Source organism: Protobothrops mucrosquamatus, unplaced genomic scaffold (assembly GCF_001527695.2).
Source record: "Protobothrops mucrosquamatus isolate PMUCROS unplaced genomic scaffold, P.Mucros_1.0 scaffold1292, whole genome shotgun sequence".
NCBI lineage: Eukaryota > Metazoa > Chordata > Lepidosauria > Squamata > Viperidae > Protobothrops > Protobothrops mucrosquamatus.
In genome coordinates, this window is record NW_015387495.1 from 433,917 (window position 1) to 456,082 (window position 22,166).

Here is a 22,166-nt window from a genome sequence, read left to right on the forward strand (position 1 = left end):
ACACTCCACAGAGTAGAAGAGTGATAATTGTAATAAGGAGGTGTAGTTACTAATTCAATAGCCACCAATGGTGAATCCATCGCAGTGTAATCAGCTCTTTTCTAGATCAATAAGGGTTCTGAAGCCTTGGTAGATTAAACATAATGTCTAGAAAGACCTCGACAAATAGGAAAACACAAGGATTAATCCTTTTATTCTTTATATTTAGTAGATTATAGTATATTATATGCAAAGGCATTTATTAGAACCCGGAACATTTTTTTGCTTCAAGAGGAGGCTCTGAATGGAGTAGTACAGTAAGAGGTAAATTGCTACACTATAGAGCATGTGTCATGCACAGGCCACGCCCACCCTGGCTCCGCAAAGACAAAAAAACGTGATATGTCACGATACGCCATGTGACACAATCGAGTTTGGCACCCGTGCTGTAGAGTCTTTCATCCCTTCCTTCCTATGGGGTGTTCTCTTCAAATGCAAACTCATTCATGAAAGAAGGGACCACTAGGTTCATTAAAAGGAACGTGAAATCATAATTTAATGTAATAAGTCTAGTCATACTCTAGGCAGGCAATTCCCTCATTTTCATTCAGAATGGGAGATGGGAACAGATTAGATGCTTATGTTTTCAACATAAGGTATCTACTACAGATAGCTCAGATGCCCTTTGAGCATCAAGGTGCTTCAAGATCCTTTCCTGGTGCATGCCAATTGCCTTATGCGAGCCTATATTATAAATATGCTTTGCTTAAAAAAAGAGAGGGAAATTGTAAAGCTAATCTCCAGGATGCAACAAACTATTTAATGCCTCTGTGTTCCACACAGACCTCAAAAGTTATTTTTAGAACATATAAATGTCAGACAGCTACAGTGGAAGGGTGGGTTAGTGGAGACCATCCAAGTGTTGGTGGGGACAGAGAACAATCTAACTAGTTTCCATCTCAAATGCATGAGTGGTTTGCAATCAACCACCCCCACCTTGGCAGCATTTATATACCACTTCTTGTAAAAGGTTTCAACATAGTTTACAGTTAGTTTTAAAAATAACTAGACAAGAGATATTTCTTAAACAGAAGCAGAATGACCAAAGGCAAAAAAGCAGTGGGAGCAGGGGTGATTTCCAACTTCATGATGGATTGACTATGACTGATTGCCCTCTGGCAGCTGATGGTGGGACTAGTCTATCTGGCCCCTAGAGGGCTAGTGTGGGACTGGTCTACTGAACTGCTGGACAGCAACGTAGCAGCACTGAAGTCACCACGAATATGCCAAATTTCAATCCCACAGGAGCCAAGGGTCCCAGATTTTGGATGCATTCTATAAGCTGCTAGTTCATTTGAGGTACCTTGATTCAAAAACTGCTGTCATTTGATGCACTGTTTTGCCCAGTTAAAGGTTACAGACACAAGAATTTTAGTAGTATATAGATTATAAAATATCCCTCTGGGTATATTACTAGATTAGAAAGTTATAGTTTTAATTTGGCAAGACTATGCCATTAGGTGCAAGAAAGCAAAGGATTGAACTCAGTTGTATTTCATTGTCTTGTCTTTGGGCTTGGGCCTGACAAGGTGGGCTGCTTACTGTTTTCAGAAGGAATGCTGTCACACAAAGGCTGGCTCTCTGGACCAGCTGCCCAAGGCAGGCTTAGAGCAAGTCAAAGATATCGTTCAGAGTTAGGGCATATTTTTTTTCACCAAGTTTGTTACAAATGTCTTTCTTTTGGCTGCCAGTACTTTGTCTCCTATGACTAGATTTATTTAACTTATTTCTTAAGCTGGGCTTTTCAGAGAGCCTGACAGTTTAACAAAAGAAAATAAATATAGAATCTAATTCCAGAGACCTGTGCAATCCAAACTAATTTAACCTGACAACAAGATCAGACTTCTGAAGTAAGGAACTGAGCAAACTGTATTCTACCTGCATAGGTTGATGTCTTAAGCTGCAAAAAATGATGATTGATTTCTATGCAATGGTCATTAGAAAGTACATTAATCCTTCCCCAAGGAACAAGATTTACAGTACTTCAGTTGTGATTTGATAGGCTTGAACCCATATCTGAAGCACTGCTATTAATGATGCCAACAAACTGTGCCCTGATGGAATTGAAGCCTAGCAAATTGCCCCAAATCTGAAATCTACTAGATAAATTCTGGGCATTCCATAATCCCATCAATGTAGTGATCTATTTGATTGGCAGAAGCAGCCAGTACTTTACAGAATTTCACTTGTAGCAACAATTTTTGAGGACTATCATGGTGCATTTATTTAATCAAGTGGTAAACATTCACTACAATGAGGGAGGGGGAAGCAACTGTTGAATTAGGATACAATGTTTTATTCTGAAATATAAATATCAAGAAAGTTTGTGACGTTAGAAAGCGATACAGGATACAATTTTAATTAAAGCAATCATTTTAGGCTAATAATTCAAAGTAGCAGTTCTGAAATTGTATCTATCATTATCAACATCCTCATCACCAGGACCAATAATATGCAATATGGATTATCTAGCTAGAGGCAAGTAGTCCCAAAAGCTATCATAGGAATTTGAGGCAAAAAGGAATTGCTAATTGATATTTCAGGCTTCTCGTTTTAGTACAGCCTTCTTACCTATTGGTGTCCAGATGGCTTGTCTCGATCCATGTAGCCACACTGAATAGGAATTCTGAAAACAGTATCCTGCATATTGAGTGGTGCCAGGCTGGAAAAGGTTTGTATCCAGCCATTGATAACTTTCTCTTCTCAGTTTGCAGGCATGTACAATGGCATAGTGTAGTTGGGAGATAAAAATCCCATCTGTGTGGACATTTATTATGAAGCCAGTGGAGGACAGTAGCTGAGATTCTGGTGATGCTTCCTTTGCTTGCTGCTTCCTAGCTTTATCAACACAGCAGAAGCAACGGTGGGTACAGTCCGTGAGGAAGGTACAAAAGTAGCTTCCATTTCCAGCTATACCAGTAGACAGAGCACAGGAACTGCTTTGGGTGGCATATACAGCTGAGATAGAAACAAGGTTTTAGAAGAGGACCTGAGTATATTATACTAACTATTCCAAGCCCCTAATTGTGATTCCTGCTGCTTTCAGAAGTTCCCTGATGGAAAATGTGATCTACTATCAGTGTGATCTACTATCAGCAAGACTCCAATGCCAATCTTGCTGTCTTTATGCACTTAATCAAAAGAGTGCAACCTGATCTTTGCATCAAGTATTTAAAAGGCTTTGGCTGACCTTATTTTTCATCTCACTGCTTTTCTTCTTGATCTCAAATTCCAAGTCAGGACATATGTTTCCATGTGAATATCAGCTGCCTATGTAGTCTCACAGCTTCTCCAACAGCTGGTTGGGAAAAGCTGTTCTTTAATCCCATCTATTTCACATGGGTCACATCTATCTTAAATGGTATATTTTTTTCAAACTGTAGGGAAATGACAAAAAAGCCGTTTTGCTTCCTGGATATATTTTTCTGTCTATGCTCTCCTAAAACATGTCTTCCTTTTTAAATGATGTTATTTAAGCCATTCAATACAGTACTTAAGATTAGCTGACTGAAGAACTGTAGGATCTGCTGGAATTTATTAATTTATCAAATTTATACATTGCTGATCTCACTTAAGTGACTGCCATGATAGAAATTCTAGTAAAATACTTCCATGTTCAGCTGAATCACCATCATGGTCCGAGTTTGGACATAATTTAAATAGCAGTGGGAGAGGAACATATTTATATTGTATTATATTCTACACTTAAGGGTGGGCATCTTATTTGATAAACAATTTTGATGTGCTTGGGTTCATAACTGAATTTTCCAAAATCATGAATATGGTAAATTGAAGAACCCAGTCTATGGAAAGGCTCATCCTGTTCCATAAGAGGTTTTTTTCATTGCATGGGGCTCTTATTTCAGCATGACATTGCAAATCCATAGCAAGCTTCTCCCTTTCGCACCTTTCTAGTCACCACCTTTCTAGTCATTGAGATCTTAGACTTTCTTGCTTTTTTATTTCCAGAAATGTAGTTAATTGGAAGAGGGAGATATTTTGGATTTTTCTGGGTGTTTTTCCTAAGGATTTTGGCAAGCTATATGACAGCAGCAGGACATGACTTCAGCTTCACTGTGCTGGCAGCAGAAAATGGCACAATTTCATTTATCTTTGTGCAAGTAAGCAGATTCTTTGTATAAACAATGAAATTGGCTTTCTGTTCCATGGGGAGCAGGAGGGTGCAACTTTCTCAGGTGAGAAGCAGGATTGAGCCTTTGTCCTCAGTGGATTAGAAGGTATGGTAGTCTTGAATTAGCTGCTAAAAACACAGTTATGTATCTATTGTTCCTTTCTTGTTAATCTTGAACAAAACACTTCCTTAATCAAGAAAAACATGTCAGAGAGATTGGTAGATAAAAAAAACCTATTGTATATTTAGTCACTGGTTAACCTCCTAATAAGTACAATGAAGTCAGCATTGTAGAAAATGAAAAAGAAAAAGAAAAAAAAAGAGGAGAGGAGAAGAGAAAGGGAAAGGACCCAAAACCAAAAGAGTTATCTGCTGCTTTAATGGTGTATTGCCATTTCAGGGACCAATAGACATATTTTAAAATTATATTTCCCTGTCTACTTGTTTCCTGGGGACAGAGGCTTATTAAGATAAAAACTGCACTTGCTTAATTTTTAATTTGGTCATTTAATTAAACATTCTATTGATTAGAATGTTAAAGATAATTTTAATGAATGGAAGAGAGGGTTATCAGGTATCTGCCCAACCATTTGCTTTTCACTTTTAACTAGATGCAGCTCCAATTGTGCTTATATATATATAAACAAATACATACATACATATTATGGAATGGATGATCTTGAAGAGAAAAGGTATTAGGATCTTACCCTTTCTTTATAAGACTTTATTCTACTACCAAGCCAAACAAGAAATCTTTCTACCACACCATTCTACATATGATTTGTTATGAGTCTGAACTTAATTCAATTGAACTTGTAATGTGACTGAATAATTCTCTCGTTTCCTATACTAAATACTAGCCAGTTTTAACATGGTAAAAAATGGATTTGTGACCATGTTCTCCGTCACATGGTGACAGATATGTGCAATTGTCAATGATCTTGTATATTTCGTTGTATAGAAATACTGCATTATATTCTGGTTTATTAATATGGTCACTGAAAAATCAGTAAAAACTTTATATAAAAAACTTCTAAGTTTCATTTTATTAAAACATTATTTTTAAATAAAAAAATTTACCTTTATTTTCCTTTCACAAATCTGAGAAGAAATGAAATGAATTGTTTGAGAACAATTGATTTACACTTAATTTGCTATAATCAGGTACAACTTCTCAAGCAGACTGAAATTATGATGAATTGCATAGACTGGATTCACTGTGAAAAATGACAGGTCTTTAAATTAGAATGAGGCTTTCTCCTGTTTCTTGCTATTCCTTCTGTTGGCGCTCAGTTGGAATTGTAGAACAAATGCTTTATCAGTGGAGATGCTTAGTTAACTAACTGGTCAAGCAGTATTTAGTTTTCAACTGTGAGAATTTGACACACATGGAAATGTGTGCTTGATTGATGCTTTCACTACTAGACGATTAAAAAGATGCAGTGGATGAGACTGGTCACTTTTGAAAATTCAATAATGTTGGATCAGCACATGAAGTTTTAGTGGAAAAGATATACTTTCCTGTGGTTGTTCCTGAATAGCTTACTCATGAGTTTTTATGAGATGGTGAGAGTGCTTTCCTGAGGTTAAGTTACTGAGACTCTTGCATTCCACATAATGGCATTCAAAGGTTGATTGAGGCAACATCTTGAGCTACAAAAAAGCAAAACACTTTTTAGTCTAGCAAGTTGAATAAGCGCAGTCAATAAGATTAGTTTAAGGTTCATAAGTCATGATAAAAAATGGATGAATGGAATAAGCATGCTTCAGTTAACATGGGAAAGCATTTTGTACAAACATATTATTTGGTCTTCTGTTTTTTTCATTGGGTCCCTAGATTTTTATAAAGCTTAGAGATCATTTGTATTTTCTGCCCTCAGTACTGTCATCAGTATAAGATATTGATGTTTCTTCCAATTGCAGAACCGTATCTAATCCAGCATCCTCAAAGTTAAATTAAAACTATTTATTTTCTCTTCTACTGTATCAATCTTCTCTGCTAATATATGGGTACTACCAGCTATCTATTTGGATCATAGTACCAACTGAAGTATAATGGCTTCCCTCAAAGAACCATAGAAAAATTAGCTAAGGGAAGATGCTCTGTATCATTTTAATGACTCCAAAGCCCCTCCCTGCAACATGGAATCAGGGAAAGGGCTATAAGTACTAAAACACATTAATAAAGAAGGGGTCATCTTAATTGCATCTCACCAATTTGGATGATTTGGAACAGTTCCAGTTTTTGCTTCCTGCTATTGGTTCCCCAAAGCAACCTGTATGATCAAAGCTATCTTACCTTCTACCTTCTGAATATCCAATTCTCCTTGGAACATAAATAGACATAATATTTATCAAGTTCAGTAAAGAAAAAAGAAAAGCAGATGTAGATATGGATCAGTTTGTTTATCATTAGAGAGAAAAACAATTCCAAATATCTCTAATAACAAGCTGGCACGGTTTAGAACTGATCTCTTACTGCTGTTTGGTTTGGGTCACTTTTTCTGACTGAAGTGGAAATTGAAAATTTGTACTATTGTTAATGGTACACGTGCATACAAATAGTTGCAAACTAGATTGGCAATGCATGAAATCATTTCCCAAGTTGGAGTGTTAATTGTGCCCTGCAGTAGGATGATCAGCTTCAGATGGCTCCCTGAGCAAGGAGAGGAACGGATGAAGACACAATTGAAATGTTGAACACTGCAGCAATACTTCATAAAGCATTCCTCTTAGCAGGATGTCTGGGAGAGGGGGAGAACTGAGGCTTCAATTTGCACAGTGAATATCTTGAGCCAACATGGAACATTTAGTTAGAAGACCTCATCCTCTACGGATGAGACTCTGCAACAGTGGGTGTGGGAACTGTGGATGTCTGAATGCAAGCATCAGCCCAGCCTTTGGCCTCTGTTTACGAAGTGTCCACACTTTCCCTGCTGTGAGTAATAAAGCCTGCAAATGGTTGCACATGTGTTTCCATTTATCTCCTAGCAGCCATGACTCACTGCTGGGCGCTCAGCCGGCTCCACTCCTTGGCCGTCAGCAAGACCCGCCTCCAGCCTGGCTTCCTGACCCTAGCATTGTCAAAACACTTATGCGCACTCTTTCAGTGCCTATTATAAATTTATGTGCCCCCAGGACATTCTGGGGCAATTTTACAGTAAGCAAATATCCTCCTCAGTATCTTTCCTCAGTATAGGGCAGGGGTGTCAAACTGCCGGCCCGCGGGCTAGATGCGTCATGCCGAAACCGCGCCCACCTCATTGCTGGCAATGGAAAAAAAGTCGCGATACGTCACGGGACATTGCAAGTTTGACACCCCTGGTATAGGGTGAATGGAGGCATCCTCACTGAGCTCATGTGGGACATTGAAATAGCAGAAGTTAAGGCTTAGTGTGTCTACACAAAGTTCCATAAAGTTTATCATGCAGAACATTAGACAATGACCATTTTCAAGGGAAGTGACAGAATGTGGTTTAGGCCATTTCCAAGGAGAGAAACCAAAGTTGCATGAAAAGAGGCAGAGTTTGAAATGGAGACTTCAAATCTTCCTCATTCCCCAACTTTTATAAAGTCGGCTGCTCTCAACCCAAATACGGTGCCAATCTTACCAAATCCAAGTTTCTCCTCAAGATGGTATTCATGGGGAATATACCATACCATATGGGGAAAACATGCATCAACCTGCATAATCAGATGATGGAAAATATAAAAATAATTTGAAAAAATATTAAAATCATTTAAAAAAAGAACAAAAATGCTCTAGTGTGAATGTCTAAGAATATGTGATATACTTGGCACTTAACATATTCTGCCTCTAAAATATTCAGGAATATTTAGAAGAGCATACTTGGTTCTTTTTTGTTAGGAATGTGGCTGAGATGCCATTCAACCAATTAACTCAGAACATTTATGAGTGTCTGTAAACATGGAAAAAACATATCCCTTACCAGGAGAGTCAAAAACCGGTCCCCCAAATTTTATATCAAAAGACTAAGGATGCATTAGTATTGAGCTTCAAGTTCTTTACTTCATATTTATTGAAAATCAGATTTCTCATTGATGCCAAAATTCAAGGTTGCCTAGAAACGCCATCTTCTATCTTAAGTTTAATGCAGGGAGAAAAATGGGGGAAATGCCTTTTCCAAGACTCTGGAACTAATACTGATCACATTTCACAATCTTGATAAACCAAGTCCAGCAGATTGGTACTCTGCTTTCAGAGCGATGTCTATTTTCTTCAGCAGCTGTTGGTTTATTTCTGGTGAACTTATTAAGGTTGACAGCCTTGCTAGTAGCAGCTAGGCCTTCTTTAGCACTTTTCAGCAAGCAGGTCCCAATTAAGGGCCTGCATCAGGACAGCAATGGACCTGGTGCCATCAGTTCAGTGGGAAGAGGCCAAGTTCTAACCATGGTTTTGAGGAGGAGACTTTACATCAGGGTGACTCCTGTAATTGCATTAATGATAGTTTTTGGGGTATTTTGTAGTTGTTTTTATCAGGCTGTCAGCCGCCCTGAGTCCGCAAGGAGAAGGGCGGGGTAAAAATTCAAATAATAAATAAATAATAAATAATAAATAAATTCCTTCTAAGCTCGACTGTTCTTATAATTCTGACAAAAATTACTGTTAAAAGAGAGAGCCGGGTTTCTGCCCGGACTCATGAAGAGTGGCTGCTCTTAAGTGGGGAATTCCAGCCTGAGAAGGGTGGGGGGCAACTGTCAAGCAAAGGCAGCCGAGACCCAATCTCTCAGAGCCGGAGGCAAGGGAAGGGAAAGCAGCGCGCACTCTGACCGGAGCAGGCCAACCGCCCGTTTTGGCCCAGCGCCACCTGGAGGAGGGGCTGCGATTCCCTGGGGCCCATTAAAAAGCCAGGCTTAGGCTGGAACCCGGAGAAGAAAACATCTCCAGAAGGCAGAGGCAGGAGCTCTCGGCGAGGCGGTTTCTTTTTCCAGCCGCGGGGACCTTTTCCAGCCTCTCCACCCCATCCCGAGAGGCAGGCCGACTGCAAGGCAAACTTTGAGGGCCGCCAACTGCGGAAGCGGCACGACGCGTCCCCCCCGGAATCGCCACAGATAACGCGCTCCAGAGGACTGAGCGGGGGCGCGCGCGCGCGCGCGTCTGGATGAGGCGGCAGCAACCGTGAACAGTGAAAGCCTCGGCCGTCCCTCGCCAGCCCGCCTTCCCTCCCACCCGCTCCACAAGATGAGTGCTACGCTCCCGAGCCTCCTGGCCTCGCTGGCCGTCTTGCTCCTGGGGAGGATGGACCGCCTTGCCGACGCCTGCAGCTGCTCCCCGGTGCATCCGCAACAGGCGTTTTGCAATGCAGATGTAGGTAAGGAAAATACGGCTGACCGCCCTCCCCTTCTCTGCGGCTCCCCTAGTGGCTTTTCTCGTGGCTTGATCGACCCCGCGTTTCTCTTGTCGCTGGCAGCCCCCTTTTTTCTCCCCTACGGCAAACTCACTTGTTAGCGGCCAAAACAACCCCACCCCTTTCTCCTGCAAGGAAAGAGCCGCCTTGGGAGAAACCTGGAAGGGAGCCGGCGTGTTGATTCCCGCTTGGCCCCTGCCTGGGCAGCGACCAGCAGTTTCCGTCGTTAGTGCGGGCGTCTGAATGCTCCCGGGCTGACTCTGCAGATCCCTTCGGTTAAAAAAACAAACCACCACCTTACCCAAGATGTTTTGAAAAAGAAAAGAAAAAAGCGAAGTGCCGGCCTGCTTCGCCTTGCATTTCGCTTCCTTTCTCTCTCCTTCCCCGCCTTTCGCTGTAGCGCGCTCGCTCTGACCTGATCCGCAGGAATTCATTTGAAAGCACAAAGACAACCGCGGGTTGAAATTCCTAATTTCTGGCGATGGCTTTCTGCCTGCAAAATGTAGGCTGCTGCCAGACTCTAATGGAACAGCTTCGAAATGGGGAGGGGAAGGAGAGTAGGAAGTATGTGGAAATTGGAAGAGAAACGACCGCAAAATGAAAAACTTCACAAAGGCGAGCTTGAACCATATAGGGCCATCTTCTCTGACCCAGAAGGGGAAAGAATGAGTTCCCCCTTAGACGGGCAGGATTTATTTAGATATGTGAGGCTTTGAAAAAGCAAAACTCAAGTTTTAGAATGAGAGGTTGCAGCCGACCTTCCCAAACCCATAAATCGTTTGGCAAAAGAGCCAACCACTTGCTGGACAGTTCTACTTTGTGTTTACACAAAGTTCTCATGTCCCTGCCTTGAACTCCAAATGCAGATATACTATTATTGTGCCCTGGGATTTTCCCAGAATTCTCACACTGAAGGGCCACTTCACTGTTTCCAGATTGGGCAATGCAGCATTACTGGGGCTCAAAGGACCAGGGTTTGGAATGAGGGGAACCAGAAACAAGGAGGCAAAGAAGGATAAAAAAGCTCCAGAGCTGTGAAGTGACAGGGGAAATGAACCAGATTTCCATTCACTATCTATATAGTGAATGGAAATCTGGTTCATTTCCTCTGCCACGATTTTATATATATGTAAGTATAATCTGTTAAAATCTCTTTACAGTCTCTTAAGCTCCTGACTCGAGGCTAGAGCATTTTCGGTTTGCCTCTAGAGTCCTTTTTAAGTGTTGCTATGTTCACCCTGCTGTGTTTTTGCTTTTAGTTGTATGTCATTAAAGTCCCCCCCCCCATTAATGAGTGCTTTGAGCAGCCTTACAGGAACCACTGGTCCCTTAGCTGCGGGCTTTTTGCTTGCTCCATCATCATCAACATACTTCCTGTGTGGTAATCAAGCCAGAGGCCCAAAGTTTTTGTGGGAGGGAGTGGGATTGAGCGTGGGGAAATCAAACTAAGAGTTGTTGTTCACAGAATAATGTAGCAATATTTGAAGACATATAAAATCATCCTGAGGGACATCCCTCTCTTAGTTCTTGCTCCAAAAGAACTAATTTTATCCCAAAATTTATTCCCAGAGTTTGACAGCCTCCATCTGCCCAGTAGCATAAAGAAGTGCTTAAGAGATACAAGTCGTCCTTGACTTATTGCCACAATTGGGACTGCAATTTTGATCACTAAGTGATGTGCTTGTTGAGTGATCATGTGACTGTACCTGATTTTACAGCCATTTTTACTGTGGTCGCTTATCAAATCACATGGTTGATAAATGAATCAAGGTCGACTCAATGAGGTCATTAAGTGAATCTGCCATCCCCAAATGACTCTATTTGTTGGAAACTAGCAGGGAAGCTGGCAAGATGCTGCTGCCATTGTAAATGTGAGCTGTTTGCTTAACACCCAAATTTTGATCACATGACTGTGGTGGTGGTGGTGCGACAGCTATAACTTCAAGGATGGGTTGTAAGTCTGAGACTATCGTAACTGAACTATTGTTAAATAAATGGTCATAAATTAAGCACAACCTATAATTGGTTTGGGGGTAATTTCTTTGGCCTGAGATCAGAAGATCAAGAGCCATCTCCTTCTGCCTCTCTAATCTCTGGATTCTGACCCAGTGGTCCAAAGGCAGCCATGTTATCATTTGGAACTCACCCCACAGAACTTGGTTTTTAAGGTGAAGGCATAAACCTGAATATATGAAGTGGTAATAAAGGGGAGAGCATTTCTGAGCCTACCTCTTGTCCTAGCTTCTGAACAACTGTACAAGATTCCCAAGCAACTGAGATTCAAGAACTGGATGCCCACTTAATTCTTTCTTTTTCACCTGCTAGCTTTGGAATATAAGATTCTGAAGGCCCTTCATAAGCCTTTTCTTATTTCATTCCATCCAGAGTTGTGCATTGTGGGTAGCTGCTTTTTGTATGAGTGGAAAAATGTCTACAGCAAGGCCTCTGTCCCAGCATGACTGAGGCCCTCATGAGAAAAAACACACTCCTTCTTTCCATATTGATTTAATCAAGGCCTTTTTGTGATATCATCTTATATCCCTTTTTCTTGGCAGTTGGAAAGAAAGAATGAACGAGTTAAGGGGGAGAGACTCTTGTTTTACCGGTTTAAACCAGACATGCTGGGTTACATCCTTCACTTGTTGCTCTGTCTTTTTCTTTTCCCAATTTGCTAAGCATGGAATCTGTTGAAAATACTGAATCTGACAGGGCTGGACTCCAGTTTCATCCTTTTCTCCCTGTGAAATTCCTTTTATTAAACCTTAACATAATAAGCAAACAACTCAGCCCTCAGTTTCTGGACCTTGCTCTACAGTTGGGATTTGGAACTATTTTGGTGGGGCAGCTTATCTGTCCTACTGATTCTGACTGTCAGCATTTGTAGAATTGGTATGCCCAAGCTGCCTTCCTTGATTTTGTAATGTCTCCAGGATCTGAGTGGCTGCTGTCAGCAGCAGTTGTCTGTAGTTTCATTTTGCTATCCAATATTTCTTCTGTCCATGAGAACAGGCCTTTACGAGTAAAGGAATTTTTGCAATCGGGATCTTGTGACTTTTTCAACCACAAAGATGTCCTTCTGTTCCTTGGGAACTAGCTGAAATCCTTGTTTACATTTCCTTGGATATTCAGACAGCTTTTCTAGAAGCAGCTCTCTTGGGTTGCCAACACTGCCATAAGCCTAATAGCAAAAACAATTTCAAGATTTACAGGCTTTTAAATACCAGCAGAATTTTATTTTATAAGTCTTTGTGGAACCCCACCTTCTTTGTCAAATTCAAGGTGTATAGCTGCTGGTGTGGGAATAATCCTATTAGCATTTAAGATGCCACAGGTCTGTTTATTTTTGAAGATTGCCCTATTCACTTATTTTTAGTATCTCTTAAATTGGCTACCGCAGCCCAGCTTTTCATCAGCCAGAACAAATTTTGAAAAGGATAGCTAACAGCCTGATAGCAGTATGGCCAAGATACTTTGTTTCTTTCCAAACTATATTAGTATTTCAGAACGTCACTTCCCTGAGCATAGAATGGAGTATAATTATTTTGAATCCTTTAGGTATTACATAGGGCAGTGGTGGCGAATCTATGGCACTCAGAGCCCTCTCTGTGGGCACGCGCACCGTCGCCCCAGTCCTAGGCCTTCAGCTGGGTTTTATAAAACCTTTTCACTTTAGGCCTCTGCCGCGTGTGCAAAAAAAAAAAAAGGTTCAATCAATCAGTCAATTTCAACTTCTCGCAGGAAAAAAAAAGATCTTGCAAAGTTGGAATTGATTGATTGAACTTTTTAGTCCCACCCAGTCTGCCGTTACCACCGCAGCCACGCCCACCCAATGGGCCACACCCATCCAGCACTCAACGATGCATAAGTGGGTTTTGGGTTGCAGTTTGGGACTCGGTCTCTAAAAGGTTCACCGTCACTGGCATAGGGAAATTACTTGATGTAGAACCATACAGGAAAACATAGGTCATAATAGGAGATTCAGTATGAAAAATGATGGGGAGAGAACTACTTGGTAGTAACCTACACAATATGTTGATTTGACAGTTGTCTGTAGTGACAGAAACAGTAGACATCTGACAGACATCCCCTAAACTCTGCTGAAGATGTTACCCTGATCAGAAACCAACCCACAAGGTCAGAGAATGGTATATTGGTATGTAGCCTATGTATTAGCAGGAGATTTGAATGAAGAGAAAGAATCCACTGAATTAAAAACATGACAAGTTTTGTATATTACACGTAGAACAGAACAATGAGTATGCCACTTGAAAACAAAATTTTCCGAGAGCATGACAAGCAGAACAGGACAGATTGGAAGCAAGAAATACAAGAAATATACACCGAAGACCTATATAGGGCTATTTTCTTTCCACAACAAGAAGTTTAGCAACGTTTCTTGGCTCCATCTATTGCAGGCAATAGTCCATGCTGAACTCTAATTAGGTTTCCTCCCTGAGGATGCACTGTTTTTGGAGTTTTAATCTACAGAAAGTAGGCAATGGGTAGCTTTGCAATCATTGGTACAGCTAGCTACAATGGCAGAAGAGAGATTCACATGTGACAATATAGTGCAAAACCTGCCCATGAATTCTTGCCTCCCAATGTTAGACATAAGTATGACATCATAGGACTTGTATCATGACATTGTAATGTATATTTCATCACTTGCCTTCCACTTTTCCCTTATATGCTTATGTTTATAATGATTGGGGCTATAACCCCCAGTTTCTTCTGATAGCTAGGACTGATGGAATTAAAGTTCAAAGCACCTGAAGGACTTCTGATTATTTCTGCTGTAAGGAAAAATGAACCCTCAGCCCACATCCTATTCAGGCAGAACAGAGCTGATTTTTTATTATGTTTTTCTTCTGGATATGCTTGGGATTTTTTTGCAGATTTTTGCAGTTTTAGAAGAGGAAACATAGAAAGCTGTATCAAATTAAACTGCTGATCCATCAAATCCAGTGTTTTCTACATTGTTCGGCATTTTGGGGGTTGTAAACAGACTCCTTTCCCAGCACAATTGAACCTAAAGCCTTTTGAAGGCCGTGTAGTACCACTGAGCTACAACCTATCACCAAACACTGGACAGAAAAATAAATGAGCTCCTGGTCTCCTTTTAGCGTGCGTTTCCTATTTCAGCAGAAAAATATTGAAGCAGGAAATTAGTGTGGGCAAGAAGAGCATAGCTGCTATCAAACTATGGACACCAAGATGACTAAGATAAGATACACCATACTCTCTTACACCTTGGATTTTTAATCTTTAAAAAGGATTATATTTAAAAATCAATCCAATCAAAACATTTTGTTGCTTCAAGTTAAGAATAGTGTCTTACTGCTCCACCTGCACACTGCTACTGGATAGGCATCTGAATGTTATCTCATATTAGCAGCAGATAAGGGGCAGGGGAAAATCTTCCTTTGGGAACCCACAGGAAATGGGGAGATTGTTGCCCTCTTCATCATCCTATGATACCTGAGAGGATGACTTCCTTCTGTCATAATGTTAGAATCGGCCATAGTGATGGATTTAAACAGTCATGCAACCATGTAAGTGCCTGCTGGGGACAGTTTGTCCCCTGCTTGTGAACTTCTAGGGGCATTTCCAAATGGGAAAAAGTCATAGCCAGAAGGGTTCTTTTTCTGTGTTTAGGCCATCATCCTTTGCTTATATAGGCACACACCTATATGCACATTTGTGCTCCTTTTACTTCCCTTGGGAAGCTCTCTTGGCTGACGTGATCCTTGGAGAAACAACAGATGTCTGTTTACTTACATTCCATTGCATAGAATTGTGGTAGAATTTGCAGATTCTGTTGCAACAGCCACACATGTTGCATTGTTTTGTGCTATCAATCATAATACTGTCCACAGGAACCTTTGAACTGTCCTACAGATCTTGAGTCAGTGGCAACAGTCTGCTATGAATAATATTGCATACCTGGTGACTGTTTGATAATAACCTCTTTTCCTATGACTCCTCTAAGTGCCACACCAGAAAGCCTCCCCCATCACATGCCTGTTACATCAGATCAGCATGTGACATAAGGAATCCAGATCCCATCTGAACCATAACATTATATGATTTTGGTAGTATACATTTAGGATTGAAGCATCACACTGAGACACGACTTGTGTAAAGAACCGTCACACTCTTAATTATCTTACCTCTTTTCCACCTGTTTTAAAACTTTAAAAGTAGAACCTACCTTGGCCAGTACTAATGGGCTGGCTTCATGTTCTTGTTGAAAATGTTCCTTTGTCAAATAACTCTTTTTCCTTTTGATGTTTTAAGAGTAATTAGATAAGGGATAAGACTCTAGAAAGAGTACAGAGGAGAGCAACAAAGATGATTAGGGGACTGGAGGCTAAAGCATATAAGGAACAGCTGCTGGAATTGGGTATGTCTAGTTTAATGAAGAGAAGGATGAGGAGGGACATGATAGCAGTGTTCCAGTATCTCAGGGGCTGCCACAAAGAAGATGGAGTCAAGCTATTCTCCAAAGCGCCTGAAGGCAGGACAAGAAGCAACAGATGGAAACTAATCAAGGAGAGAATCACTTAGAACTAAGGAGAAACTTCCTGACAGTTAGAACAATTAACCAGTGGAACAACCTGCCTCCAGAGGTGGTGAATGCTCCAACACTGGAAGTTTTTAAGAAGAGACTGGACGGCCATTTGTCTGAAATGGAATAGGGTTTCCTGCCTGAGCAGGGGGTTGGACCAGATGACCTCCAAGGTCCCTTCCAACTTTATTATTATTATTATTAAATATACACACACATAATGCTTGCAAAAAAGGCAAAGGCAAACATGCTTAATATGTATAGAGGAGAGAGATAAGAACAGCTAAGCTTGGATATGATTTTGTGTACAGGTTTAGGCTGCCAGAATTATGAACCGAGACCTCCTTAGCAACAATTGAAATTGCTGAGAGGTTGGAGTTTTTAGGAGCTTGTCTTTGTGTGTGTGTGTGTGTGTGATACATATATGCATACACACACTCTCATTCTCAATACCAAAGCTCCATTCCCACAGTGTTCAGTTTGGGCTCCACCCCTTCAGTTAAGACTTTCACACTCTTCTGGGCAGTGTAACCTTGTAAATCTATACCATTCTATACCTATACCATTTCAGTTGTCTGAAATGGTATAGGTTCTCCTGCTTGAGCAGGGGGCTGGACTAGAAGACCTTGAAGGTCCCTTCCAGCTCTATTCTATTCTTAAATCCTAGGGTCAAGTTCAGCTTGAGGGTCATTGATCTCGTAACACTTTTCTAATTGGTGGTGACTCTCCCTTGGGTGCTGAAAAGATGATGAATAAATTGAGTCAATTTAAGAGCTTACTATGGAAATAACTAGGGATCTTTATCATAGGTACCAAGGAGTAGATGCATATATGTGTTGGTATACTTCTCCAAATTCTTCTGGAATAACTCCAGGCCAGTGATCAAAATTTTTAGAGCCAATCTGCAATCACTAATGTTTGTATTCTTGATGTAGGACTCTTTTCAGAAGATGGGTTTTGGGACTATAAGGCAGTTATGCAGTGCAATTAACAGCCACACAGCTCTCTACCCAGGATGCAAGAAGCCTATTTAGTTCATTGCGAGATACTTGGTTTTCTTTAATCTAGCCAGGAACATGCAGCCTTCAGGATGACTTCCACTTAGCTCAGTGTTTCTCAACCTTGACAATTTTAAGGCATGTGGACTTCAACTCCCAGAATTCCACAGCCAGCATTTGCATATAAGCATTGCTGGCTGTGGAATTCTGGGAGTTGAAGTCCACATGCCTTAAAATTGTCAAGGTAGAGAAACACTGATTATACTTTGGATTATTTCCTGCCTTGGGTTTGAGATGAGAAAGTAGAAGTCTTGATCAAATTTAGTGGCTAAAACTTGTTCTCCCTAGTCACCTTTGTATGGCACTATAGCAATATTTGGACAATATGGCTCCAACTACATGTAATCATATTTATGAAGTTTCTTTATTAAGTTGTGTTCCTTCCCTTTCCAAATGAGCATTCAGTACTGCCATCTTTGTTTTTTGTGAACTGCCTTGCCTTTGTATATATTTCTTTTTTTCTACATTTCTCTCTCTCACACACACATATATGCATACAACTAAAATATGCTGCATTGCTTACTACCCTATTTTATTTCAATCTGATTTATCCTGACATAAATTCTGGGAATAAAAATAGAAGGTAAGGTTCATATTAAACTTCAGTGGCTGCCTTTGAATAAACTAAACATTGAATTGTGAACAAAATAAAACCAAAAAAGCCCAGACAATATTTAAAAAATATTGGAAATGACTACATTGAAAATCTTACAGTAATTATAGAAAGAATAAAAATTCAGTATTGTTCCTTTTAAATAAAGGGATTTGTAGACTTTTGCATATAAGCATCCTATCTTGTCACAACAGTTAGCGTATAAATCAAAAAGCTAGTAAGATAAAAAAGACCTTGATTCCTGGTCACTTCATGGACATGGCGTAATTTTATGGGTGGCAATAATGTACAGAAATAGTTTACCATTCATTTCTTCTTTTCATTTTCCTTCTTTTTTTCAATTTCCCAGTATAGCCTACAATCCTGGTTATTTCGTGGCCTTTCTCATCCACATATTAAGCAGTCCTAATTCAGATTTTATTTTTCAAAGCTAACCAAGGCAGCCCTTGGCACTTTCCATCACTTTATAGTATCTTGAATGACTTCATGAAATCCACAAATTTGTGAAGGCCTCCAGTCTGTCACTGTTTGCCAAAATAACTTCATGGATATGTCTCAGATCATCAGATGTTAAGCTCAATTTGGAGGAGGATTTTTCTTTTCTTGCGTACGAACGGACAATGTTACACTAAATATAAAATTGGCCATTTTGTCTGTCTCAAACCTGTGGGTAGCAAGGGTGGCAGTTCTCCCCCCACAGAAGAATTATGACCATGGTGTCAGAGCAGGGGTGTTTTCTTCTAGATGCTATTTTGGTGTGCCAGAAAAGTTATGACTGGTGCCAGGAGTAAGTTGCTTCTTGTGCCAAATAGCAAATTCTATGCTTATGAGGTAAACTCCTAGCTCAGTGGTGGCGAATCTATGGCACGCATGCCAGAGGTGGCACTCAGAGCCCTCTCTGTGGGCACGCGCGCCATGCCCCAGAGTTGGCAACCGTCCCTCTTCAACCAGCTGCCCGCTAACTCACCGAGGTCCCATGTGGCCAGATGTATCCCAGCATGGCTGGTTTCCCTCCCCCCTCTGTCCCATCCCTCCTGGCCTCGCATGCTCTCCTTTTCCTGGGCATGACCCACTGCATCGCCTCCTCAGCTGTCGGCCGGCCGTCCAGCTCAGAGGCAGCTTCTCTGAACTGCTGGTGGCGGGCTGTGGAGCCCCAGAGTGTGCCGGTCGAGGGGCTAGCAGGCTGTGGCTGCTGTTGGACACTGTCGGCCCCCATGTGCTCACTGGCCTCTGTGTGGGGGAGGCTGATGGTGTCAGGCAGCAGCCGCCCTGGCCCCTGCCTCGCCCTGCGACAATGGCACCCCCACCCTGCCTCACCTCACCCCACAGGACGAGCCTCCTGTCCACCACGCCACCTGCCAGAGACCCCGTGGATCTCCCCCAACCCTGCCCAGTCCCCACAAGCGTCCCTCCCCACAAGCAACATCAAGGTGACCACGCCTACCTTGGCCACACCCACCCAGTCTGCCATGACCATGTTCACGCCCACCCAGTGGGCCACGCCCACCTGGTACCCGGCAATACATAAATGGGTTTTGGGTTGCAGTTTGGGCACTCAGTCTCTAAAAGGTTCGCCACCACTGTCCTAGCTACTCTTTAATAACTAAAATGCAAGGCCGTAGTATGTATTTAACACAGCATATAGATTGTCTCTGTGGAGAAGATCTGGATGGGAAATAAGAGAGAGTGGATGCTGAAAGGAGGAGAGGGGATTTGAAAACTGATTTTTATTGTATGTCCCTAATAGTTATTAAAACAGGGACTTCACTCAAACATCATGTTAAACCAGATAGTGTGTAGGATGTGTTACTTGAATCAGCATCATTTCCTTTTTGGCTGAGAAGGCTAAAAAGATTAAATTGAAATATTTAATTTAATGAATATTTCATTTAATTCACTTGCCCGTTCAGGCATGCCTATATAAGGAAGGTGGGTGGTTCTCAAATGGGAAGAGTTGAAGTTTGTTTAAAATAAGTTCTACTTGTGAGAAATAAGGTTGTGGTGAAGCGTAAAAGCAAAAAACGGAGCATCTTATTTTATGTTCTGTTCTGTTGAGGGCAGTTTGATGTTGAACTGAGAGAAAGCAATGGGTGGGGTCGGGGTCCAAAGTAGGAAGAACTCTCTCTGACACTCCTTCTTACTTTCTAGTATGGTTTTCTCATTTTTTAGAAGTCTAAAATTCTGTATAGAGAGAGACTGTTCTTGGTATGGGTTGTCCAACAAAATAAAATGGCCATTTGTGGTTTAAATTTAGGTTAGCTTTATGCTTGTTTAATTGTGTCAGCTTCTTCCTCTAGAAAATAATCTATTGTAATCTGGAAGAAAATGTTGTTGAGAGTACTCTTGTGAGATGAATTTTTATTTAAAAAAAATTGTCCTTAGGAAACAATCTTGAATGCAAACAGCCTTGTTAGCAATGAATTTAGAACCACTCTGCAATTCTGGTTTTGTTTCCAGCTGGAAAATAGAAAACCAGCTCTCCTGTTTTTGAAAATTTCAGAGACTGGTAGGACTGCCACAAGCAGTAGGAGTAGCTAGTTCTGTTAATTTGGATTGTATTGATTATACTTTATTGTTTTTAATCCCCTCCCTCCCCAAAACCCACCTGGCTGATATTCTTCCATCCTGGCTATTTAAGCTGCCTATTTAGCGCTTGCAAATTTAGGTTAAAGCATTGGACTTCTCCAAAGAAACAAGCAGAGAGGCCATTGGGTCCCTTGCTATGGTAACTGCTAGGAATGTGAGTTTCATCATCTCAGGATTAATCACATTTTTGTGGATGGGTGTGTTCTAGAGAAATATCCAAATTAGCCAACAATGAACAACAAAACAGGAATGGATAAAGCAAAGAGCATTGGAGCTATACAGTAATTGCTCTGGCCTGATTTTGGTCATATTTTTGGAGTGAACAGAGACATTAAACAAATCTATAAAAACACAAATGCTGGTTATCATTAGTCTCTGCCAGATTGCTGATGTGAAAATAATTTCTGAGAGGGACCATTCTTTGACTTGCAGAAAGGCTAAAAAGATGTCAGTAATCTAAGTAAGCAATCAAGCTCATAAACAGAGAAACTTAACAGAAACTCTTCGCTGTTGCTGCCAGTAAAGGAAGACCTATCATTCATACTAGAACAGTGGTTCTCAACCTGTAGCTCGGGACCCCATTTGGGGTCGATCGACCATTTCATGGGGGTCGCCAAGCAAGGCTGTCTGCCATTTTTTTTGTCCGCCATTTTTTTTGTCCGCCTTTTATTCCCCCTTTTCCGGCCTTACCTCCCTTGGGCTGGGCCAGCTGGTGNGGCGCTCCCGGGCAGGGAAAGTCCTCGACTTACGACCGGTTGGGTAGTCCTCGACTTACGACCGGTTTAGTCCTCGACTTACGACCGGTTTAGTCCTCGACTTACGACCGGTTGGGGTCACGGCATTAAAAAGGTTGAGAACCACTGTACTAGAATAAAGGTATATGCAAGTGTGTAATGAAGAAGAAACTGATGAGATATGAGTGATGGGAGGTGTGAGGAGCTATAGGAAACAGATGGAAGACCTAAATTGCCAGTGTGATATCTCTACATTGGAAGAACAACCAGCTGAGCTGCTGTATCTGTGAATAATTTGGTGAGGGATATTTAGAAGATTCTGGCTTCCATTTCACAGCCTCAGGTACAAATTTCCCTTGTTTGAGAATAGTACAAAAGATGTAGATCAGCTGAGCATAGTACAGAAAAAGTAATTTGAGGAATAGAACAGCAAGCCAAATAAAGAGATGGGATAAGAACAGGATATTCAACTAAGTCCCCTTTAACCAATACAATTCATAATATCTTTCCAGCCTCAAATACCCATCATCCAATCAAGCTATCCTCGCTTCGTATCCATGCACTGATTCATACAATGTCTTTTGTGTCAGTTCTGAAAGGAACGTAAAAAAGCTTCCTGTTAAATTTCCTTTGATTTTAATCCAGTGGCAACTGCAATTGTTCTTTAATATATTTGCCTGAGATGGGGCAAGGGGCTGACACAACCTATTTGTTTAAGCCCGGTTTTATGTATAAAACAAGATGGAGATGACAGAAAGGCGGGGGAATAGTATATTGTTGGTAGAAAGCTGAATCCTACTAACATGGAAATTTATCTTTCTGCCCTCAAAGATATACAGTATTTTTTTTCTTGCATGACGAAAATTCTATTAAAGTCTGCTTTGTGAGAGCAAAAACACAGTTTGACTTCCATAAAGTAAGCTGTGAGAAGGGGGGCACTGAGCACTTTCAATGTCATCAAGGCCAATTGCATTGATTGCATGCTGTCTCTAAGGCAATGCCAGAATTCTTCACTGAGTAATAAATATGCTTGCTGAGACTTGATTTGCTTGGCAACATATTTTAGG

At 41.0% G+C, this 22,166-nt stretch overlaps 1 protein-coding gene across 1 annotated transcript in view; it reads left to right on the top strand.

Moving 5' to 3' along the window:
• Nucleotides 1-9,280: 9,280 nt before the first annotated feature.
• TIMP2 (TIMP metallopeptidase inhibitor 2) overlaps nt 9,281-22,166 on the top strand; it is a 31,355-nt gene continuing 18,469 nt past the window's right edge. Inside the window, exon 1 of the mRNA XM_015821275.1 lies at nt 9,281-9,504. Coding sequence (XP_015676761.1) covers nt 9,375-9,504 — 130 coding nt within the window. The 5' untranslated portion in view covers nt 9,281-9,374. The remainder of the gene's footprint in view (nt 9,505-22,166) is intronic.